General features: G+C 50.5%; 3 protein-coding genes across 3 annotated transcripts; 1 reads left to right on the top strand and 2 right to left on the bottom strand.

The window, feature by feature from the left end:
- Window positions 1-416: 416 nt before the first annotated feature.
- On the bottom strand, window positions 417-2,858 carry LOC100906840 (adult-specific rigid cuticular protein 15.7). Its single transcript, XM_003741724.2, has 4 exons — window positions 2,816-2,858; window positions 2,217-2,297; window positions 1,884-2,129; window positions 417-1,009 (listed from the first exon to the last, which is right to left on the bottom strand). The coding sequence occupies exons 1-4, from the start codon at window positions 2,822-2,824 to the stop codon at window positions 803-805; spliced, it is 543 nt and encodes a 180-aa protein (XP_003741772.1). The 5' UTR covers window positions 2,825-2,858; the 3' UTR covers window positions 417-802.
- A 1,719-nt stretch (window positions 2,859-4,577) lies between these two features.
- On the bottom strand, window positions 4,578-5,197 carry mRpS34 (mitochondrial ribosomal protein S34). The gene has a single exon (XM_003741745.2). The coding sequence runs from the start codon at window positions 5,145-5,147 to the stop codon at window positions 4,578-4,580; it is 570 nt and encodes a 189-aa protein (XP_003741793.2). The 5' UTR covers window positions 5,148-5,197.
- An 8,229-nt stretch (window positions 5,198-13,426) lies between these two features.
- LOC100897879 (uncharacterized) lies at window positions 13,427-18,953 on the top strand. The gene is given in 6 exon segments (XM_029111011.1): window positions 13,427-15,423; window positions 15,533-16,355; window positions 16,444-16,932; window positions 16,934-17,678; window positions 17,796-17,945; window positions 18,043-18,953. Coding segments are annotated over 6 exon segments (5,115 nt in total).
- The last annotated feature ends 387 nt before the right edge of the window (window positions 18,954-19,340 follow it).

Genomic DNA, 19,340 nt, shown 5'->3' with positions numbered 1-19,340 from the left:
TCACCTCTCGATGACCTCTGGAGCGAAGTTCCTAATGCTTCTAGAAGTTGATGGCCGCGAGAGTTACGATCCCGGCCGTTTATGAGCATACCGTAGCAGGCTCGCATCGAAACAAGCAGAATCTCCGGTGGCAAAAAAAACCTCGTGCGAAATCCGATCGTTCGATTCATAGAATTGAACATTTATGGTCTACGATTTGATGTGTCGCCCCGCTGGATTTCACTGATTGGCCATGGCATGAGATACGGAGATCACTCTGAGAAAGAACGTGAATACCCGAGGGGCGAGAAAATAATCGGAGTGTTGCAGGGAAAAGTTGAAAGACTCTTTTATTATTTACAGAGAGCTATATACAGAATACGTCCGACGTCCAGATAGTGTTCGCTTTGCTACTCATGGAAAAGGACCGTCCGATTTCACTTAGTGGTTCCGTCGGTTACTTCGATGTTTGATCGGTCCCTCAAATATTAAGAACAGTAACAAGTCTTCAGTAGTGAAAGCAGGTGAAAGTCCCGAGGCGGCACGGCCCCTCTCCTGTTTGGTGTAGAGCTCCTCCTAAACTTGCAGTTATGCATCTCCTCGTTGTCCTCATCCGCATTCTCCTGGAGTTCTTTTTTCACCTCTTACTTCAATTATTATCGTCGTCCCCTTGATGTTGTTGCTCATCAAATACATATTTTGGATAATAATGTAAAGTAGGACGACTTGTAAACCTAAGCCTTGGCAGATTCAGCAGTTCGACACCGAAGCGCCGACTGCTTAGAGACTTCGAAACGAATGCAAAACATTCCTATCGATTAAATTAGTAGTGGCCGGCGTAGCCGCCGTATCCATATCCGTGACCGTGGATGGGAGCGTGCGCGTGGATGGGAGCCGCGTATGCGTAAGCGGGAGCAGCGTAAGCGGGGGCGGCATAGGAAGCGTGACTGGCGAGGGGAGCATAGGCGGGCTCAACGTACGAGGCAGCAACTTTCACTGGGACGGCGTGGATGGATCCAGAAGGAATGCTCTGAAAACGAGGTTCGCGAACGTTACTCGGATCAAGAGAAAGTCGGCGAACCGAACGAAGCAGCGGAGCGGCTTTAAAGGAAGACCTCCGGTCGCCAGGCGACAATGGACGCGTGAAGATCATTGTTTCGAATCGTGAAGGTTAACATTTGATGATGGGGCAGTCGCTCATACGTCAGTCTGTTGGACCGACCGAACAACCATTAGTCACGTGTCATTTTGCCCCGCTCAGGGGTAATTGACTCAGGAAGCAGAAGAATCTCTGCCGAAACGACACAAGGAGGGTGATTGTGACGGGCAGAAGCGCAGATCATCAGAAGGTACCGAACTTAGATGGAATTTCTGCGGGGACTTCTGACGGTAGTGTTCTCCCTCGGTGGAAAAGACTGAGTTTGACCAAGGGTGAAGACAAGAAAGCCTCAAGAGGTAGTCACGGCGCGGCTTCTGAACGAGGGCTCTCAAATGGAACAGAAACGTCCGAAGGGAGATGTCCCAACAGAATGCATCGTCGAAACAAAGGCACCCGAGAAACATTTACGGACGGTGTAGTCAGCGTTCGGTTATCGAATAGAGCGGTGACGATGGAGATGATCACGATAAAGATTGAAGAGTGAATCTGACATGGTGGGGAAGCGACTCATGCCGCTCAGGTGAACTTGTCGTTCTTGTTATTGTACGATTGTTATGGTGTTTGACGAAACTGGCGATATAGCCGTAGACAAAGTCAAGTGTGATAGCTGCTACACGGCGATAAATGAACAAGACCATTCGGAACATGAATTTCGAAATACAGTGCAATTGAGAGGAAAACGTGTGCTTTTGTTAACGTGTGCGCATCATCATGCTCGATGTGCGACAACGCCCGGGAAGCTCACCTTTCCGAAAGCCGAGGTGATGGGAGCGAATGCGGGCTCAGAGGTCTTGGTTCCAGGCTCGTTGGTCTTGACGGCGGCGCGGAATCCGAGCTTGTCGGCGACGTATTCGACAGATCGGTGACGACCGTCGATCTCTCCGAGGTAGTAAGATCCTACAACGTGTCCATGAGAGCCCTTCTCGGAACGTCCGTTGACATTGCCCCAGTCGTCCTTAATGTCGTAGCCGAAGGCGTAGTTTCCGAAATCCTGTGGAGAAAAATGTGAGGAGCATGCTCATGCGAGAGCCCAATGTGCAACGGGCGGGATCCGGATCCGCGTCAGATGGGAACTCACGTCTTGCTTGCGGTAATTCGACGAGGATCCTCCGAGGTGACCGGCTGCTGCCACAGCGACCAAAGCGGACAAGGCGACGAACTATAAAATTTTAAAACGTTAGGGAATCTAGATCGAGGCAGAAGTCTGAAACTGCGATTCAAAAGATCAGTGCTGAGGGCACCGAAGGAAGGAGGTGGAAGAACGAGTATGAGGAAGCTCGTTTGGAGGGGAAAACTCTCTGATCAGATCCCACGGGGATATTTCAGACTTTGACCGACTGAAGGAAGGATTGAGCGATGAAGAGATGGGTTTCCACCCAGGACCCTACGGGTATCACGGAAATTTTTCCAATTGAAGCACCAGAGATAGAACACAGGGAAGGGGAAAAGTTCACAGAGCGGGGAGTGCCCCCGGGGAAATCGAGGGTTTAGGCGGTAGGCAGAGATCCCTTGAGGTCAGAAGAAGGACCAGAGAGCACTGAATTATGTCCTGCAGCGATTAACGGGCACCACGAAGCTACAGAAGCAGAAAAACACAGGCAGAAAAATTAATCCTCCAGGAGTGAGTTCACTGAGACCGAGGGACTCTCGGCCAAGGGAGGAGCTACCGGAGCTTACTTTCATCATTGTTGAAGTAGCTCTGAGTAAGATGAAGCTCAGTTTGTTCAGTGTGCCTGCCCCAACGAGGCTATATACCCACCAGCGAGCCTTTCCCGCCACGGGGGCCGGCGGGTGAGGGCAAACGTTTCACTCGTCGTCACATGGCAAGGCAGGCAAGCCAAATGGCTAGCTGGCTTGCGGGTTGGCGGGCGGAGTGGTAGTTTATCTCTTCCCAACAACGGGTAATAATTACGTGCTTCTAACAGAAACATTTTGCCACCATGGGAGAGAGAAGGAGACACGGGATTGCGGGTACTCGATTTCGTTCGCACGCGTCGTTCCATTAGACTTTTTCAGCTGAACTTTTCTTGGTCTTCGGCTCGGCGAGGGTGGGTCTGACCACAAAGCCGTGATTAATGGATTTCGTCCCCGAGTTCCTATCGGGTTCGTCCAGATCTCAAACCTAGAAGCCCTTGCGTGGACCACCTACGAAGAAATGGAACCGAAAGGAGACCTCCCGCCAATTTTTTTCTCGAAAAACGACATGTCGGAGTCAGGGTTGATATCGCATGTTCAGGAGCTGATCAAGACATGCATGTCTCATCGACGAATTCGGGAGATTCCAACCGGTATCCGACATTTCCACGGAATCCTGAAGAGTCCACCTCAACGTAGGGTATGCGCCACCGGGGATGGTCGGGAATCCATACGGATGATCCGCAGAACGGAAAGATGATTTTTGAGCTCTTTCGTCTGATCCTCGACGAGAGTCTGGGCCCTCGCACCGTAAACGAGCTCGGGCGGATTGGTCATTCAGGCAGAAATCGTCATTGACTGACTGAGTAGGTTTCGCTGGACCCCGTTCCCTAATACTTGAATAGATTGTAATATTATAATTATAATTTATAATAATCCGTAGCTTCCGGGTACCTCCATGAAAGAATACGACGATGTGCGTACGATCAGCGAAACAAATATTCCCAGAGAGGTCAATCGGGGAAAATCTCTCGGTAGCGAAAGTAAACCACGGAGCTGAATCGATGCGATAGTCGAGTAGTGTACAGCTGCCACAGTCGTACGAGAACGTCGACAACAAAACGGAAAACGTTGGCAAGGTCATCGAGGAAAAGTCGTTGAAGCCACTTCAGTGTTTCCAACTTTGGATGTTCAGCACCGCATTCCGTTACTTTCTGCATCGGCCGGGTCCAAGACTGGTCAGCGTGTCTTGTGAAACTTATTTTCGCTTTGAAGAGCCTCGGCTTCAGTATTCGAAGCACATTATGCGAACAGTTCCATTTCTAACTACGTTCCGATCCTCACAGAATTATCCCAGATGACTTTCGAATGTTTTTTCCTCCCTAACGAAACGTTGCGGTCCGCTGGTGAATGCGATTGATTTCTTTTCGATTTTCCCTCCAAAATCCATATATCCGTTTCAAGAATCAGAAATCCTCGAAATCCCGGAGTGCTTCGCTGTGTCCAGAACCACGGAATGAGAACTTATGGAATGTCAAAGGTTACCATACGTTACGAGCGGCTCGAAGACTGGTTCGAAACCGGGAAATTTCACGCTACATTATTGGAATGCATCGCGCGCATCGGAACACGACTCATTCAGAGAATGTCCCGAGTCCCGAGTTCAGACCCGCGGATTTTCGTAACATTAGCAGAAATCATCTAGGAATGAAAACAACTCCCATTTTCCTCAATGCTTCCTTCGCATGTATTCGCACGCAACCTCTGGCAATTCCGCACACAACGAACTACATTTACAGATGGACTAAATATCGAATTTTATACCGCGTCTCAACTCCTCATGCTCGAGCGGACACGAGTCTTTGTCGAACTCGAACGAAGGTTTCTCCCCGGGCTCAGCCACTCGTTTTCCGTCCATCTCTTGCGCAGGATACGAGCATGGAAGCTTCGTGTTCGGATCGAAGGTTTCTCCTCGGCTCTCCGCGTCTCTCTTGATGAGCATTTTCAGAAGAGGTGAGCACTCCATCTCTCTCGGAAGAATCGTAATGACGGGATCTTTGATCACAGCGGCGAAGTATTTCTCTTCATCCTCCTTGTGCACGAGCCGGAAGTCTGGCAGGTGGCTCTTGATCACACTGACTCCTTTATCGACGCCGCGAAAATACGTTTGAGCATGCACATCGCCCCAGATCAGGTCCGGGTCCATCGCTGGTTTGACTTTTTTCACGATGTAGAATGTCGGGACCTCCTCGTTCGCGTAGATGCCACGGACAAACATTCGACCGACTCCGAAGTCTTTCAGATTCGCGAGAATCTTCATCAGGTGTTTTCCATATAGCTTCGAAGGGTGCCCGATGTACTGTATGCGAACCATTGCGTTGGTTTTCCGATGAGCCTCACCGACCGCGCACAATAACACTTCGATCGTACGGTGGTGCAGCCGGTGCTGTTTATTTACACACATGTTGGGAAACAACACAGAGCGTAGCAGACGACGCTATGAAAAGATAGACCGCGAGCCGCGCGCGCGCTCACAGCCGGAGGAAGAGACCGGGACCGGGTAATCGCCGATGAGATAGACTCCAATTTCTCCAAACACTGATTAGCAAGAGAGGAGACGAGGGTGAATATCATATTCGCAATAAATTCAGGAAACCCGACGCTGAAAGTAGCATGCGATACACGATGGGTGCTCCTCACTCAGAACGAATACCTAATCGGGGTTTGCCGCGTTTCATCGGGACTAGCCGTAAAGTATAGACGGACTACGGGTGAGATCATTGGGCTCCGGTTCCGCCTGAAGTCCGTCCTGAAGGTGTCGAAGTCGGGAATGGAAAATGCGTGACGTAGTATCTCCTTCCGAATCCGCTACTGTGACCTCGAGGGGAAATGTCGATTCGATTTCTACTCAACCAAGTGTCTGCATCGTACCGTCGAGCTCTCCGCCGAGATCTCATAGAGTGATGGGGAGCCAGGAAGTATGGAGCCTACTAGGCTGAACTGAACCCAGACGTCTGCTCATTCCGCTGCCTTTTCAGCGGCGATTTGAAGGGCTGACAATTTGCTTTAGCTTTTCCGTCACGTCCGTAGTCACTGATATCTTCTCATCTGATCGACCGAGTGAGATGAGGATCTTGAAATCTGCCGTGAAAATTGAAGGGAACAGAACGACGGAGATTTTTCTGGCTCGGCTGTCAGACAACGACTAGATGTCATTCGCTGATGGTTAACAAAAGTAATTTGCTTCGACCTTGGCTCGAGCTGACCGAGAGTAGCGGATCTATGTAAGGTCTCGTCAAATCGCGTACTCAGCTTATCTCACTCGGATCACTCGTCGTCCGGCCGCTACTGAAAGAGCTTGGGGAAAAGACAACCGTACTTCCCCGAGACGACCGAGGAAGGAACTGGGTCCGTGAAAGATCACATCGGTCTTGTCGTGGTTTGCCTGGAAGTACGGCAGAAACTCATTTCCTCGTCGTGCCTCACGATGAATACTAGGGTCGTTGTTGAATTTCTGTGTTGCTACAGCTGCGCGGACTGCTCCTGTAACCGACGACCGCTGACGGTTGCTGAAGTTATTTCGTTGGTGGTTCTCACAGGTTTCTGTACGGATTCGGTCGAACGAATTCCAAAAACTGCTGTCGCTGGACGCAGCGGCCATTCCGAACGATGACCAATCCATTACCCAAAAGTGTTCAATTTATTGCTTCAATAGTCATCCTGCCCCGTGGGCGGGCTATTAATTCGATAGCTGAATTTTTTCTGGAAATGCTTCATCGGCTGGAATTACGATTCCGACGGGAAGCATATGCTGAATGGAACACGAAAAGAAAGCCACGAGGAGCGCACAATGTGCACTCATGGGCAACCGCACGATTTGTTAACAGTATTGTAAGCACGCGAGTTTCCAACGGAATTTTGCGTCATCAGCGACGTTACTAATTTCTGTTGTTGTTATGTTTTCCGTTTTTTCGTCTTCCTTTCTTCTTTTCTATTGTGCAGTCACACATGCTTACAACACAAAAGAAGAATTATTTGCGAGTGAACGGATCCTCCCTTCCGGTTTCCTCGCTCGACCGAATGTATGCCAGCCCATCGTCAACGCAACGGCCAGAAAAAAAACGGAATTTACGTACACTGGGCAGGGGAGAAAAAACCCGAGAAGGACTCATGAGGCAACGAGCTTGTCTTCGCTACAATTTCGGGTCGGGTCTTCCCAGAGATCGTTCCCGGGGACATTCCATTCATCGCGCTGCATGCGGTTGGGAAATGCGGTAGATTCAGAAAATGGTCTGGTTCGAGTCTTGAAGCCGAGCATGCTCCGGGGGGAGAAGATGCCACTGAGCGAGAAACCTTCGCAGTCTAATCTGCATCATCATCATTCTTGGTAATCGGTTGGCTTACCACAGAATTTCAGAAATCGCGGCAGAGATGAAGAGTAGGGATCCTCTGCTGTGAATTTCATTGACTCAGAGCTTCGCGAGCTATAGTGGACCCCGCGAGGCGTGCAGGTGCTCAGGATGACATCATATCTGATGCATATATGCAGCAGGAAGGTCGCAACTTCGGCACGTTCAGTGATGGCGTGAACGCACCGGCTTATCTAATAAGGGGCCCTGTGGTGACATAGCTCACATCAGGGAGAAGAAAAAGATCGCCTAAACTTGCATAATTGATGAGTCCTCTTAATTGTCCCACCCTGATCAGTGTCCCGATCCAGTGCCGATAGAGCTGCTCTCCTTCTCTGGGAACATCGCGATTCCTTCGAATGTTGCTTCATTGAGATTCTCTTACGTTCAAGCTTCTGTTTGGGGTGGCGCTCCTGTTCTTCGTGATAGTACCGACATATTATCGGTTTCGTCATCATATTGTCTTCCTGACCCTAGCTTTTTCTCCAGAGCGTTCATTTTCGCTGATCCGCGCGCCTCGATCCAAGTAGGTGAAGCTTCTGCGGAGAGCTGAAAATCTCACCGTTCCTTTACGGAGACGGCGATAATCCAACTCGTCGCGTCGACTCAAAATATACAGTCAGAGCGATAGACTGAGCTGAAAATCATTCAATCAGACCCAGTCGATGAAGCAGGAGAGAATAAACGGCAGAACCGGTGCAAAAAGCAATGTCCCCGATAACTGCGACGGCATGGGCAATCGTTCAGCAACCGATCAGATCAGTTCGCCATCGATCCGATCATAGGAGGTCTGGAAATTCCCACGAATTTTCCTCGGAATCACGAGCTCCTTTTGCCAGTCTAGTGGGCTTTCTCGTCGAATACCGCGCGACGAACACGAGTTTCTTCTTTTGGTGTCGTCTCGTCGTTCGAACACGTCAAGCTCGACGTAATTTCGCTCCGGGCTCGGTTAGTGTTCTATCGAGAGGAATCTGGGGCGGACGGGCGAAAATTAGCGGCGTCTACGACAGAACGATGATCGACCAACCGACAGAAGCGCGACCATTATTTCTCAGCTCGCAATGAAATGATGAACTTGATTTTGATCGTGATGATCCACTGTCGTTCCACTCCCTGTTCGAGTTCATGAGTCAGCCAGGAGCATCTTCTGTGTCCTGGCTCGCAGCGCCGGCCTCCTGGCGCGGACGACCATTCCCCGGAATCGAATTTTGATTGACGAAGGAACCGAGCCCAATCCCGAGTTCCACGAAAAATTTCGTATCATTCCAGCTGATAATGAGGATCACGGAGGCTTTTCAGCCTAGGGAACCGAAGGTCGCATTTCAAGAACTTGGTTGAGAATATTTTCCTCTCGGATATCTCACGAGCGAGGCTTCCTCACTCGGAACGGCCACTCATTTACGGGAGCCACACCCGCAGCGATTTCCTTAATCAACGGACTCATTCCACCATTCAGTGATGAAGGAAACAGTTGGCGTACTGTTCTGGGCTCTATGGCACCTTGGCTTCAGCGCTCTGATGGTTCTCACGACGTCCATGACGAGACCTCAGCGCGGAAAGACGTAACAGAGACTCCTTTACGCGGATAATTCATCAATCAAGGCATAGAATGGACTAAGTCTCGCTAACCACTTGGCAAGCTCTGTCGTACCCTTGGACAAATGCTCCAGCCGAACTAACCACTCGAGAAAATGTATGTCCACGTCTCCAGGATCATTATAATCGAGTTGAAACCGCGCTCTGCGTATCTGGATCGCCAGGGAGGACCATTCATGAAGACTCGTCATTACGAAGTCGACACGTTATTTCTGTGGAACTCACGTTGCCAAGCAAGGCGCGCCGAAGCTCACCTCCACGTAATGACATAAACTATTAACGGAATTTCCTTTCTTGAGGCTGGAATAGCGTATCATTTCAGGGGTATTCCCTCGCTTCTTTTGGCGAGTGGTCTCCGATTCTACGTTTCATTGTACATATTTATATCTTGGCTGATTCGCTTTTCAGAATGCAAGGTCAGCGAGGGAGGTGTGTCGTGCCGAGAAATTCGCAATAGCCAGCGATTCGAGTTTCGGGAGCTCTGAGGATGTCGTCGACAACGTGTCACTTTTCTCTGCAATTGGCGAGGAAAAAGAATGAAATCATTCTCGGGCGTCCGACTTTTTCAGATCCGGGTCTCGTATCAGCTGGTTTTGCGGAGTGAAATATACGCGGGTAGGTTGTACTTTCGCTCGGGGTCGGACTGCAATGAATACTCGTGAATAAAAATTCTCGAGTGATTTTTGCAGAATTAACGATGTTTATTTTTTTTCTTCGAGAATATCAGAGCCTTAATCGTGATGATGTGATCGAAAACAGTCGGACCGACATAGCGATTAGAGTAAAACGATAATGTTTTCGAACGGAAATCCAGATTTTCCAATGCTCGAGCAAGACTTACTCCCGATTCTAACGCTTACAAGCCAATAAAATCTTACAAAAATTATCGCGGAATGTTCTTCGCAGATAAGGAGAAGTGTCAAGAAAACGATAGAGCTTGTTCCTTATCTATATCGAAGGGTTTTCACAATCGAATTTGACCTACTGTCTGTCTGCCATGGATGATTTTCGATTCGTTGGCTCAAAGTTCCGCACTCGATCGGGAAACTAATACGGATTGACATAGCTCTGTCGAGAGCCTCCAGAGTTTCCATCAAACCACTCCGTCCGGAATCCGGGAAATGAGACCTGCAGATCCCGAAGCAATCGTCAAATCGCCACAAACTGGAGATTGTCAGAGAACTCGACTTGAGCGAGAGGCCCACTTCGGGAAACGGATGTTTCTGATCTGACGTTGATCGAGGTAACTTCAAGGGAAAATAATCAACTCGAGGAGGGCGGCTGAGAGATCTCGGGGAACTCCCGAGCCCCGGCGCACAGATGAGAGGATGAACTCCCGAGAGTCGAGACGCATCCAATCTGGCGTCCATCTTGGCCGTCTCCGATTGGAATCTCATTCCGAACGCTCCGGCAGACAAGGGTCAGATCCGAGAAGAGCTCGGTTCATCAGAAAGACAGGTTGTGGATTCTCCTCAGATCGACCCGACTTTGATACAGTGGGATTTGACATTGATACTTCTGTCCATTCGAATTTTCCCTTTCGTTCACGGACTCCACCGAAGAACTTCATGCCGCTGCGATTCTCGTTGCTCTTGTCGCTCGAGATAGCTTGGCTAATGCCTCAATTGATACTGGTCGAATCGTCATTGTTGCTGTTTTCATTGTGCGCCTTTTCACTGGCTTCGGTGGCCGCGCTGCCCGCTCGCAATCACCGACGCCGAGCGACAGCTGACTTTTTCCGTTTCTTTCCTATTCTTGTAAATCTCTTACAGATCAAGACATCATCTGAAGATGAGCGGAGATGTATCAGACTCACCATCCTACGCACGGACGAACCGCCGATTGTTCTCGTGTCAAATGACGCTATGGAGACTTTTGCGCTTTTCTGTGGAACAGCTAACGTTTGATCGTACGCTCGGATCTAAAGAACGGTTCCTGCTGCTACATAGCCAACATTCTTTAGTTATCCGGTCGATCGCTCTGTAATCGCTTCTTGGACAGGCCTTATATGATTAGAATGAAATTCACCGTTCTCGCATAGAGCTCGAGACACTCCGGATTGCCGGCGCGTTATTGATCCGATGGCAGAAGAAGTGGAACTGATTGCTATGCAAATGTTTCGCCCGCGCGAGTGGACTTGCCAATATTGGCTCAAGATTCCGCTGATCGAATATTGGCGAATGCGGAGTCAGGGCGAGGTCCCAGAATACGACAAAGAACTTCTTTCCGTCAATTGATGCACAAATTACGAATTCAGCCGAGAAAGGCCATATAGTTCTAAAGTTGGAGAAAACTCGAAGATGTGATAAGAGCCCGTCGTAGATGTTCGCGATTGTGAGTGAGCTCCGTTTTGTCAACGGTTCCCGCAGAATGACTGAGACAAGCTTGGGCGGGAGGACAAACGCGACCTCCGAGGTGCGCGAACGCGAAGAACTCCGCCGAAGGAACAACGAAACGACCTCGATTCACCTCGAAGCGATTCGGACGAAGTCCGGTGGTCAGTATCCTTCTGTACGAAATCGATTCGCCACATTTTTTGCGTATCTGACAGCTTTTCACACGTGGCCCGACTTTTCTGGAAAGTACGAAAAAATGAGCCAGCCGGCCAAACAGTCAAATCAGTCTCCGAAAACACCGATTTTGCCATTCTCAGATAAACATCCAGCTCCTTGAGCTTTTTTTTCAGATCTTTGGAAACCAGAAGGTTCTTCTCGCCATGCATTTCGGGGGGAGGTCGGGATTCATTCTGTGCCGTACGCCGCTATATGATTTAATGAAAGCTTTCGTAATTAGAGCTTTCACCCTCAGCGATCGGAACGTTCAAGTGAATTGATAGAAATGTCCGTAGAGCGGAAAATTGAAGGTACTCTACGAAGAATGAAATGACAAATTATAGGTCGCACGATACTGTCGGGCGAACTTTTGAATATGCCGTCTTTGTGTAAATAGAGCGCCGGCGCCTTCGCTTCTGGAGTTCGGAGCGCTCAATGAATTCTTAAATCTAACAGACCCCTCGCGCTTTGCTATTCATCTATCGGATACGCAGCTTACGAAGGTGACAGACATTCACTCGAGCGAAGGGACCGAGTCGGAGATAGACAATGGAAGCAATTTCGTACAGTGAACGCTTTCGTTTAGGCAGAACCGAGACGGTGAACAAACGAAAACAGAAATAAGCTGTAAAGAGGGAGGAAGGAAGTCATTGAAGACTGCAAATCACTGTGCGAGCAATCCGCTGGAACCAGTCGCGGTCGCTTCAGTTTTCTGACGCGCGATCATCGCAGCGATGATGATGTCAATCATGATTCTGAGGATGATAGCTTCTGCTTCCCAGGTATGAAGGGCGATAATCCTAAACGCGCTTCCTTCTCGCCGTCGACGGCGGGGCAACGTTAGTTTTGCGCATGAAACTCGCGTTCGAAGTCGGCTCCTTTCAAGTCCGACGAGTACTTCGTCAGGCGCAAGTGCACTCCTCAGGCTCAGGCTCGTCGGCTTCCGGTCAGAACCCCGCCTCGAGAACTTGACCCATCGCGGATTTCGAGAATGCGGAGATAGAAGTAAGCTGCGCACTCGTTGTGATTCGTCGTGCCCCAATCTGAGGGAAAAACTTGGACCTCTCGAGGTCGAGAGCTTTTAGCACAAATACGCTGAGTTAATGTGTTCCACTCGTAACAAGACGATTTTTTCGCCTGACTTCGGTTCGTTCTTGACTGATTTGCATAGCGAACAATTTTCGGAACAATCAGTTCCAATTTCTCATTTTTTGTGCGTTTTTTGTTACAATCAGCATCTGTTTTTTTTGCCCGGGCTGACTGCCTCCCACCAAGGGTCTTCGCGCGCCGACTTCGCCCTCTAAGACTTCCCCGAACGACGGAGCTCTGAACGAGGTGACGCACTCTCGTTCCTAAATTCCCGTCCCGCGAATCTAAAGTGAGTCGACGCTCATTAATTCTTCCCCATCCATCTCCTAGTGTGGCGGATACCGATCGAGAAATAAACGTTCAATAAAAGTCGGGTCGTCGGGCCAACAGCGTGGGTCGGAAAACATGGGACGGACAGCCACGGGTGGCGACGTGCACGCAACCAACAGGTAGCGCACCACTGGCAGCCGTCGCTGAGAGCAGAGCGAAGCCGAACCCACGTGGCTTGACGACCGCGGTCTCCGAGAATCTGGTGTATTTCCTTGGGGCACCCGCGATCGAAAGGGGTTCGCGACATGGTGGCAGCGTAAGCAAGAACAAGGGCCAAGTAGCGGCATTCTCCGAGATTCCAGACCGGCAGTGCGAAGGAGCCGACTTCGGATAGCGGAGAACTGACCCAGAATCGGTTCCCAGCGATAGTGTTCGTACTGTTCGTAGGGCGGCGAAGCAACAACCGAGGGCAGCAGCTGACGGAGAATTTTTTCCGCAAGTTCAGCCCCGCCGGGAACCTCACACGAAGAGACTCATCACGGTACCTACCGAGAGCTCGGAATAGACGGGGTAGCTCAGCGGCCTCTGGCATCAACTTAGAAGAGCGACTTGAGGCTCGAATTCGGTCCGGAGCGACCAGCTTGATACAGTGAGATAAACAGGGACACCTGGAGTGGCGAAATCAGTGCAGTGAAAGCGAACTTCGGGTGCAACACAACGACTCAGAGTGCTTCTGGATGGCGCAGGCCCAGGAAGACCTCGAGGCGTCCTTGACCGTCGCGGCGTCCGAGAGACCCCTAGCCACACAGCAGGAGAAAACTCTCCTAAGTGACCATCTTGCCATCCGAAGGAAACTGAGGACGAGATTTACGAGAAAGCTCCACGAGTTAGAAGAGGCTTTGAAAACTATTGAGAACCGCGCGTCACGCAGATCAAAGGTGGACCGCGAGTGGTTGCTAGTGGACGAGATATTCGAGCAACTAAAGGAAGAAAATAAAATCATCACCCCACTCTTGCTCAAGTGCGCCCCCGAGCAGTTCGAGGCGGCAGCTGAACGAGCCTTCGACTATGAGGACGCGTATTTCCGTGTGTACTTCGACGTGAAAGCGCTCCGAGCAGAAGAGACACGGTCGGCAGAAGAACAGAAGGTGACAGATTTATCCACCTCGTTTGCCAAGCTCGGGAACTTCAACAAACACTTCAAGATTCCGAAATTTTCCGGGGACTATAGGAAATTTCGTGAATGGTGGCAGATCTTCGATGCTCACGTGCACAAGAAGACGCTGGATCCGGTGGAAAAGTATTCGTATCTGAAACAATCGCTTGTGGGACCGGCGGCTGCGGAGATCGCGCATCTCGAGTTTTCCGCCGATCAATACCAAGTGGCAATGGACACAATCGAGGCGAAGTTTGGAGCTCCGAAGGATGCCGAGAAGGAACACGTACAACAACTCCAGAGACTGTTCCAGGCCCGGGATCTTCACATAAACGATAAGCTTTTCAAATTCATTAGTTCGTTGTCCCAAAACGTGAAGGCACTGATAGCGCTGGGAAAGACATACGAGTCTTTATCCACGATGGTGACCCCGAACGTGCTCAACGCACTGCCGGTACAAATGAGAGAAAGTTTCAGTAGGAAGAACTTCGAGAATCTCGCCAAAGCGGATGCGGACAACGAATTAAAACTCCTTTTGGAATATTTGGATAGAGAAGCGGCGATCAAAAGAGCATGTCAAACTCTTGACCCGCAAACAGATACCAATGCTAGAGGGGCGAGCTATGGCAGGGGATTCGTAAATAATCCCGGAAACTACCAAGGCGCCAGGGCTCGCCATAATAGTTATCGGCCAGGTAGGGACAGCGTGGCTTTTCTCGCAAAGGATTCCGAGGTAGACCATTCCTGCCTTTTCTGCGCAGGCACGAAACACGAGAGTAAAGCCTGCAAGAAGCCCTTGTCGGTGAAAGAGAGGAGGGAGGTTTGCGAGAGGAGCAACGCCTGTTTCAAATGCCTGCATAGGAATCATCATGCCAAGAATTGTAGGGTCAGAAATGTGAAGTGCGACGTTTGTGGGAGAGCTCACTATCCAATAATTTGCGAGAAGAGAGAGGCTGATGGGGAAAAGGTGAAGGCTTTCTCAGCGACAGTCGCTTCAGGCACGGTAGACTCGACATCGAATGAGATCAAATACTTCCAAACCGGCCTAGTCTGGGTGCTCGGTCGGTACCGTAAGAAGGTTTTCAGATTCATTCTGGATTCCGGCGCTGAGCGCTCATACGTCTCGCGGAAGGTAACCCAGGCTCTGGCTCTGGACCCTATCGGCAGGGAGAACCTCGCGACACTCACGATAGGCGGAGAAATTTCGGACTACAAGAATCACGATGTGTATCATCTAAGGTTACGGGGCAGATTCAATAGCACGAGTACGGTTGCGATCCCAGCGGTAGAAGTTCCTGAGATAGCAAAGGGCGAGTTCCCAATCATGCGGGACGGTCGTGGTCTTTTCCCGTTGGCTGATCACGGCGGCTCGCTAGAGACGTCAACGGTCGACATTCTTGTCGGGCAGGACGCTTTGGCGAGCTTGCTTAAAGGCGAAGAGCGGATCTTTGACAATAAGGTCGTGGCAACGAGTACCATTTTCGGCTGGGTCCTCTCTGGAAGGGGAGAGCCTGAGGGCGAGCTACACCAGGAGCAAATGGTTTTTCTGGCATCTAGTCGGTTCCAACCGGGCACAAGGTTAAAATACCTCCGAGACCATAAATCTTTCCACGTTGATTAATCGACGGGAAGATGTGGAATATGTTCAGGTCACGGAGGGTCCTCTGATGAGTGTGAGATCGAACAGGAGAGCGGGGTCGGAATTAAATTTGGATACGGATTTGCAACTGCTTTGGTCGACGGACATTCTCGGTATCGAACCGCAGTCAGATACCGTAGACTCGACAGCAGAGGCAGAGCTCGAGAAGTTTTTCAAAAACAACATCCAGCGGTTAAACGAAAACCGATACATGGTAAGCCTGCCTTTCAACGACAAGTTGAGATTCCTGGGTGATAACGAAAATATAGCTAGAGGCAGCCTCAGTCGGTTTCTGCGGAAGGCACGCGACAAGAAAGATCTTCTCCGATCAGTGGACGAGGAAATTCAGAAATATGTCCAGATGGGCTACGCTGAGCCAGCGACTCCAAAGAAACCCGGAGAACTCGTCCATTATTTGCCGATTCTCCCGGTAATAAAGAGAACAGCGACTGGTCAAATCGCGAAAGTACGCGTTGTGAAGGATGCAGGCGCACGTAGAAAGGATGAAGCAGCCCTGAACGATGTCTTACATTGCGGCGCCAATTTGCTGCCTGACATTATCAAGGTGCTCCTCAGATTTCGAAAACAGGAAATCGCGATCGTCGCAGACATCCAAAAGGCATTTTTACAATACAAGATCCACCCTGATCATCGAACTTTCCTCCGCTTCTTTTGGCCAATCGGCGTATCGGAGAACCCGCACGCGCCTATTAAGGAGTTATGGAGTACGGTGCTGGATTTCGGTATCGTGTCCAGCCCTTTCATACATTGCGCAGGTCTGAAATACCACATTCGGCAGCTGAAGCGAGACCACCCAGAGAAAGCTGACTTGCTAGAGGACATCGAGAATCATTTCTACGTTGACGATCTCGTAACCAGCGCAGACTCAGCGCAATCAGGTCTCGAAATTTGTCGGTTTATGTTGGACTTCGTTCAACGAGGGAGGTTTTAGGCTCCAGAGGTGGGCTACCAACAGCGCTGAGTTGGGCAGACGCATGGAGGCGACGGCAGAAATAGAGGGCTTGCAAGTGAACTACGGGCAAACGGATTTCAGGTTCCTCGGCTTGGGCTGGGACCTGGGGTCCGACCAGCTCCACATACCGGTACAAGCGGCTGTGTCCACTCTGCGAGCGAATCAACCCACGAAGCGCACGCTGTTGAAAGGTACCGCGCAGGTTTTCGATCCCTTGGGACTGATCGCTCCGATCACGATAAAGGCGAAGACGTTGATACAGAGGTTATGGATTGCGAAGCGATCTTGGGACGAGCCCCTCGGCGGCGAAGAGTTAGAAGCGTTTTCGGACTTCGTTAGCGTTCTCGAGCAGGTGAACAGAGTGCGAGTCGACAGAAACACGCTCTCTTCTCCGTCGGCTCCACGGCGAACCGAGTTACATGCGTTCTGTGACGCTTCTCTAGCAGCTTACGGAGTAGTGGTATACATTCGGGAGGTCTCGGATCAGAGGGCCCGAAGTCGCATGGTTAGCAGCCAAGGCGAGGGTGGCACCACTAAGAGCAGAATTCACCATTCATAGGTTAGAATTGATCAGCGCAGTGTTGGCGGCGAGACTCGTGCAGAGGGTCCGGGAGTACTTCAATTATCATTTCGACTCAATCTTTTTTTGGTCGGACAACTCGCCCACACTGCATTGGATAAGAGACGCTCCAAGTAGATGGAAACCCTTCGTGGCGAATCGCATAAGGGAAATTCAGTCGCTCTCAGATCCCTCGGCCTGGAATTATGTAGCCTCCGCGGATAATCCGGCAGATCTGCTGAGCAGAGGCGTCTCGGTCACCGAGGGAGAGGCGATGGACATGTGGCTGAGAGGTCCTCCTTGGCTCTCCAGGAACGGGCGCCCGGAAAAACCCCATCAATTGAACGAGTTGTTCGACAATGAACTCAAGGTCGAGAGCGAAAAATCGAGATCGGCATGCCTCTCTGCTCGGGCAGCAGCGTCGGAGGTTGACGTCTTCCAGAATTGTGATCGAGTGTCATCGTGGTCTGTGGTTGTCAACAGTACGGCGCGGATATTGAGATGGCTCGCGATCGTGAGAGGCGCTCGTGAGCGAGCAGCGTCAGGCGCACCCGTATCCACAGCCGAAGCCATGAAGGCAGAGGAGGCTATTATCAAGTCGATACAAAAACGCCACTTCGATTTAGAGATCAATTCAAATTGTAAAGAGGTTCCGAAGGAGAGCAAGTTGTTCAATTTGGCTCCGTTCCTCGACGATAGAGGCTTGCTTCGCAGCCGCTCAAGGCTAGAGCGCGCGGAGCATTTGTCCTTCGACGACAAATTTCCTATCGTACTTCCAGGGAATGATAATGCAGTGCGCTTGCTGATCCGTTTCTTTCACGAAAAGCGACTATATCATGTCGGCGGCGTAGCTTTCACCCTCAATGCTCTAAGACGGAAGTTTTACATCCTATCGGCAAGACGCACAACCAGGAGTGTCCTCAGGGACTGTAAGATCTGTATGCGGTTTCGTGTAGAAGCAGCCAGGGAACCGGTACCCCACTCCCGATTTCCGCATGGACACTGCCCCAGCTTTTTCCGCTACAGGTGTCGATCATGCGGGACCCATTCCCTTCAGGAATGCGATGAATGAAGTCTGCAAAGGCTACATTTTGCTATTCGTTTGTTCAGCGACTAGAGCCGTCCACCTAGAGCTGGTACCGGATATGTCCACGGAGCAGTTTCTGTTGTCGCTAAGAAAGTTTCTGAACCGATTCCGCTCCACTACCAAAATCATATCCGATAACGGTAGGTCTTTTGTGCGCGCCGCGAAAGAGCTAAAAATATTATTCGACCATGCGAGAGCGCCTCGGGTACAACAACATCTGGTCAATCAATCCATAACGTGGGAGTTTATCACGGCGAGAGCTCCGTGGCAAGGCGGATGGTACGAGAGGATGGTCCAGACCATAAAGCGCCCTTTGAGGAGAATTCTGGGCAAGAATACACTCTCTTTCAGAGAGCTGGAGGTTGTCCTTTCAGACGTGGAAGCACTGGTGAACGAAAGACCATTAACGGCGATACAGACCGATCCGAACGAGATTAGAGCCCTTAGCCCAGCCGAACTGGTGTCAGCGAATAATCTCCGAGTGCCGCTTCCAGAGGTGGAATGCGAGCCGAAGGACCCGTCGGCTTACAAGTCATTGGTGCTTTCCAAAAGATGGATGTACTACCAGTCGATCATGAAAAGTTTCCGCAAAAGATTCAAAGAGGAGTATTTACAATATCTTCGCTCAGCACATCTTCGCACACCAGTGACCAGGAGATCTTTGCAGCCGGGCGACATTTGCTTACTGAAAGACTCAGACACGTCGCGGAATCACTGGCCGCTCTGTAGAGTTCTGAGCCTTTCGGGGGGGGAGAGGTCAGACCGCCTCAAACGATCCTGTCTCATCAAACTCGCAACCGGTCAAACTTATAGCCGACCGATTCAACTCCTCTATCCGTTGGAGGTCTAAGCTAGCGATTTCCGCATTCGTCGCACTTAGGTAAATCGTAGTCGGTAGAACACAGACAGCCAACGTAAATTACGGTTCATCGAGGTCCGAATCAGAATGTAAAAGTCACTTGTTATATCCTATATAATATATAATATATTCCGGACGTTCGACTGAATCCGTAATTTGGCGGGAGTGTGGCGGATACCGATCGAGAAATAAACGTTCAATAAAAGTCGGGTCGTCGGGCCAACAGCGTGGGTCGGAAAACATGGGACGGACAGCCACGGGTGGCGACGTGCACGCAACCAACAGGTAGCGCACCACTGGCAGCCGTCGCTGAGAGCAGAGCGAAGCCGAACCCACGTGGCTTGACGACCGCGGTCTCCGAGAATCTGGTGTATTTCC

The sequence above is a fragment of the Galendromus occidentalis genome, unplaced genomic scaffold (genome assembly GCF_000255335.2).
Source record: "Galendromus occidentalis unplaced genomic scaffold, Mocc_1.1 scf7180000077192, whole genome shotgun sequence".
Taxonomy (NCBI): Eukaryota; Metazoa; Arthropoda; class Arachnida; order Mesostigmata; family Phytoseiidae; genus Galendromus; species Galendromus occidentalis.
The sequence above is the reverse complement of the archived record's forward strand: the minus strand, read 5'-3'. Positions and strand labels throughout refer to the sequence as shown.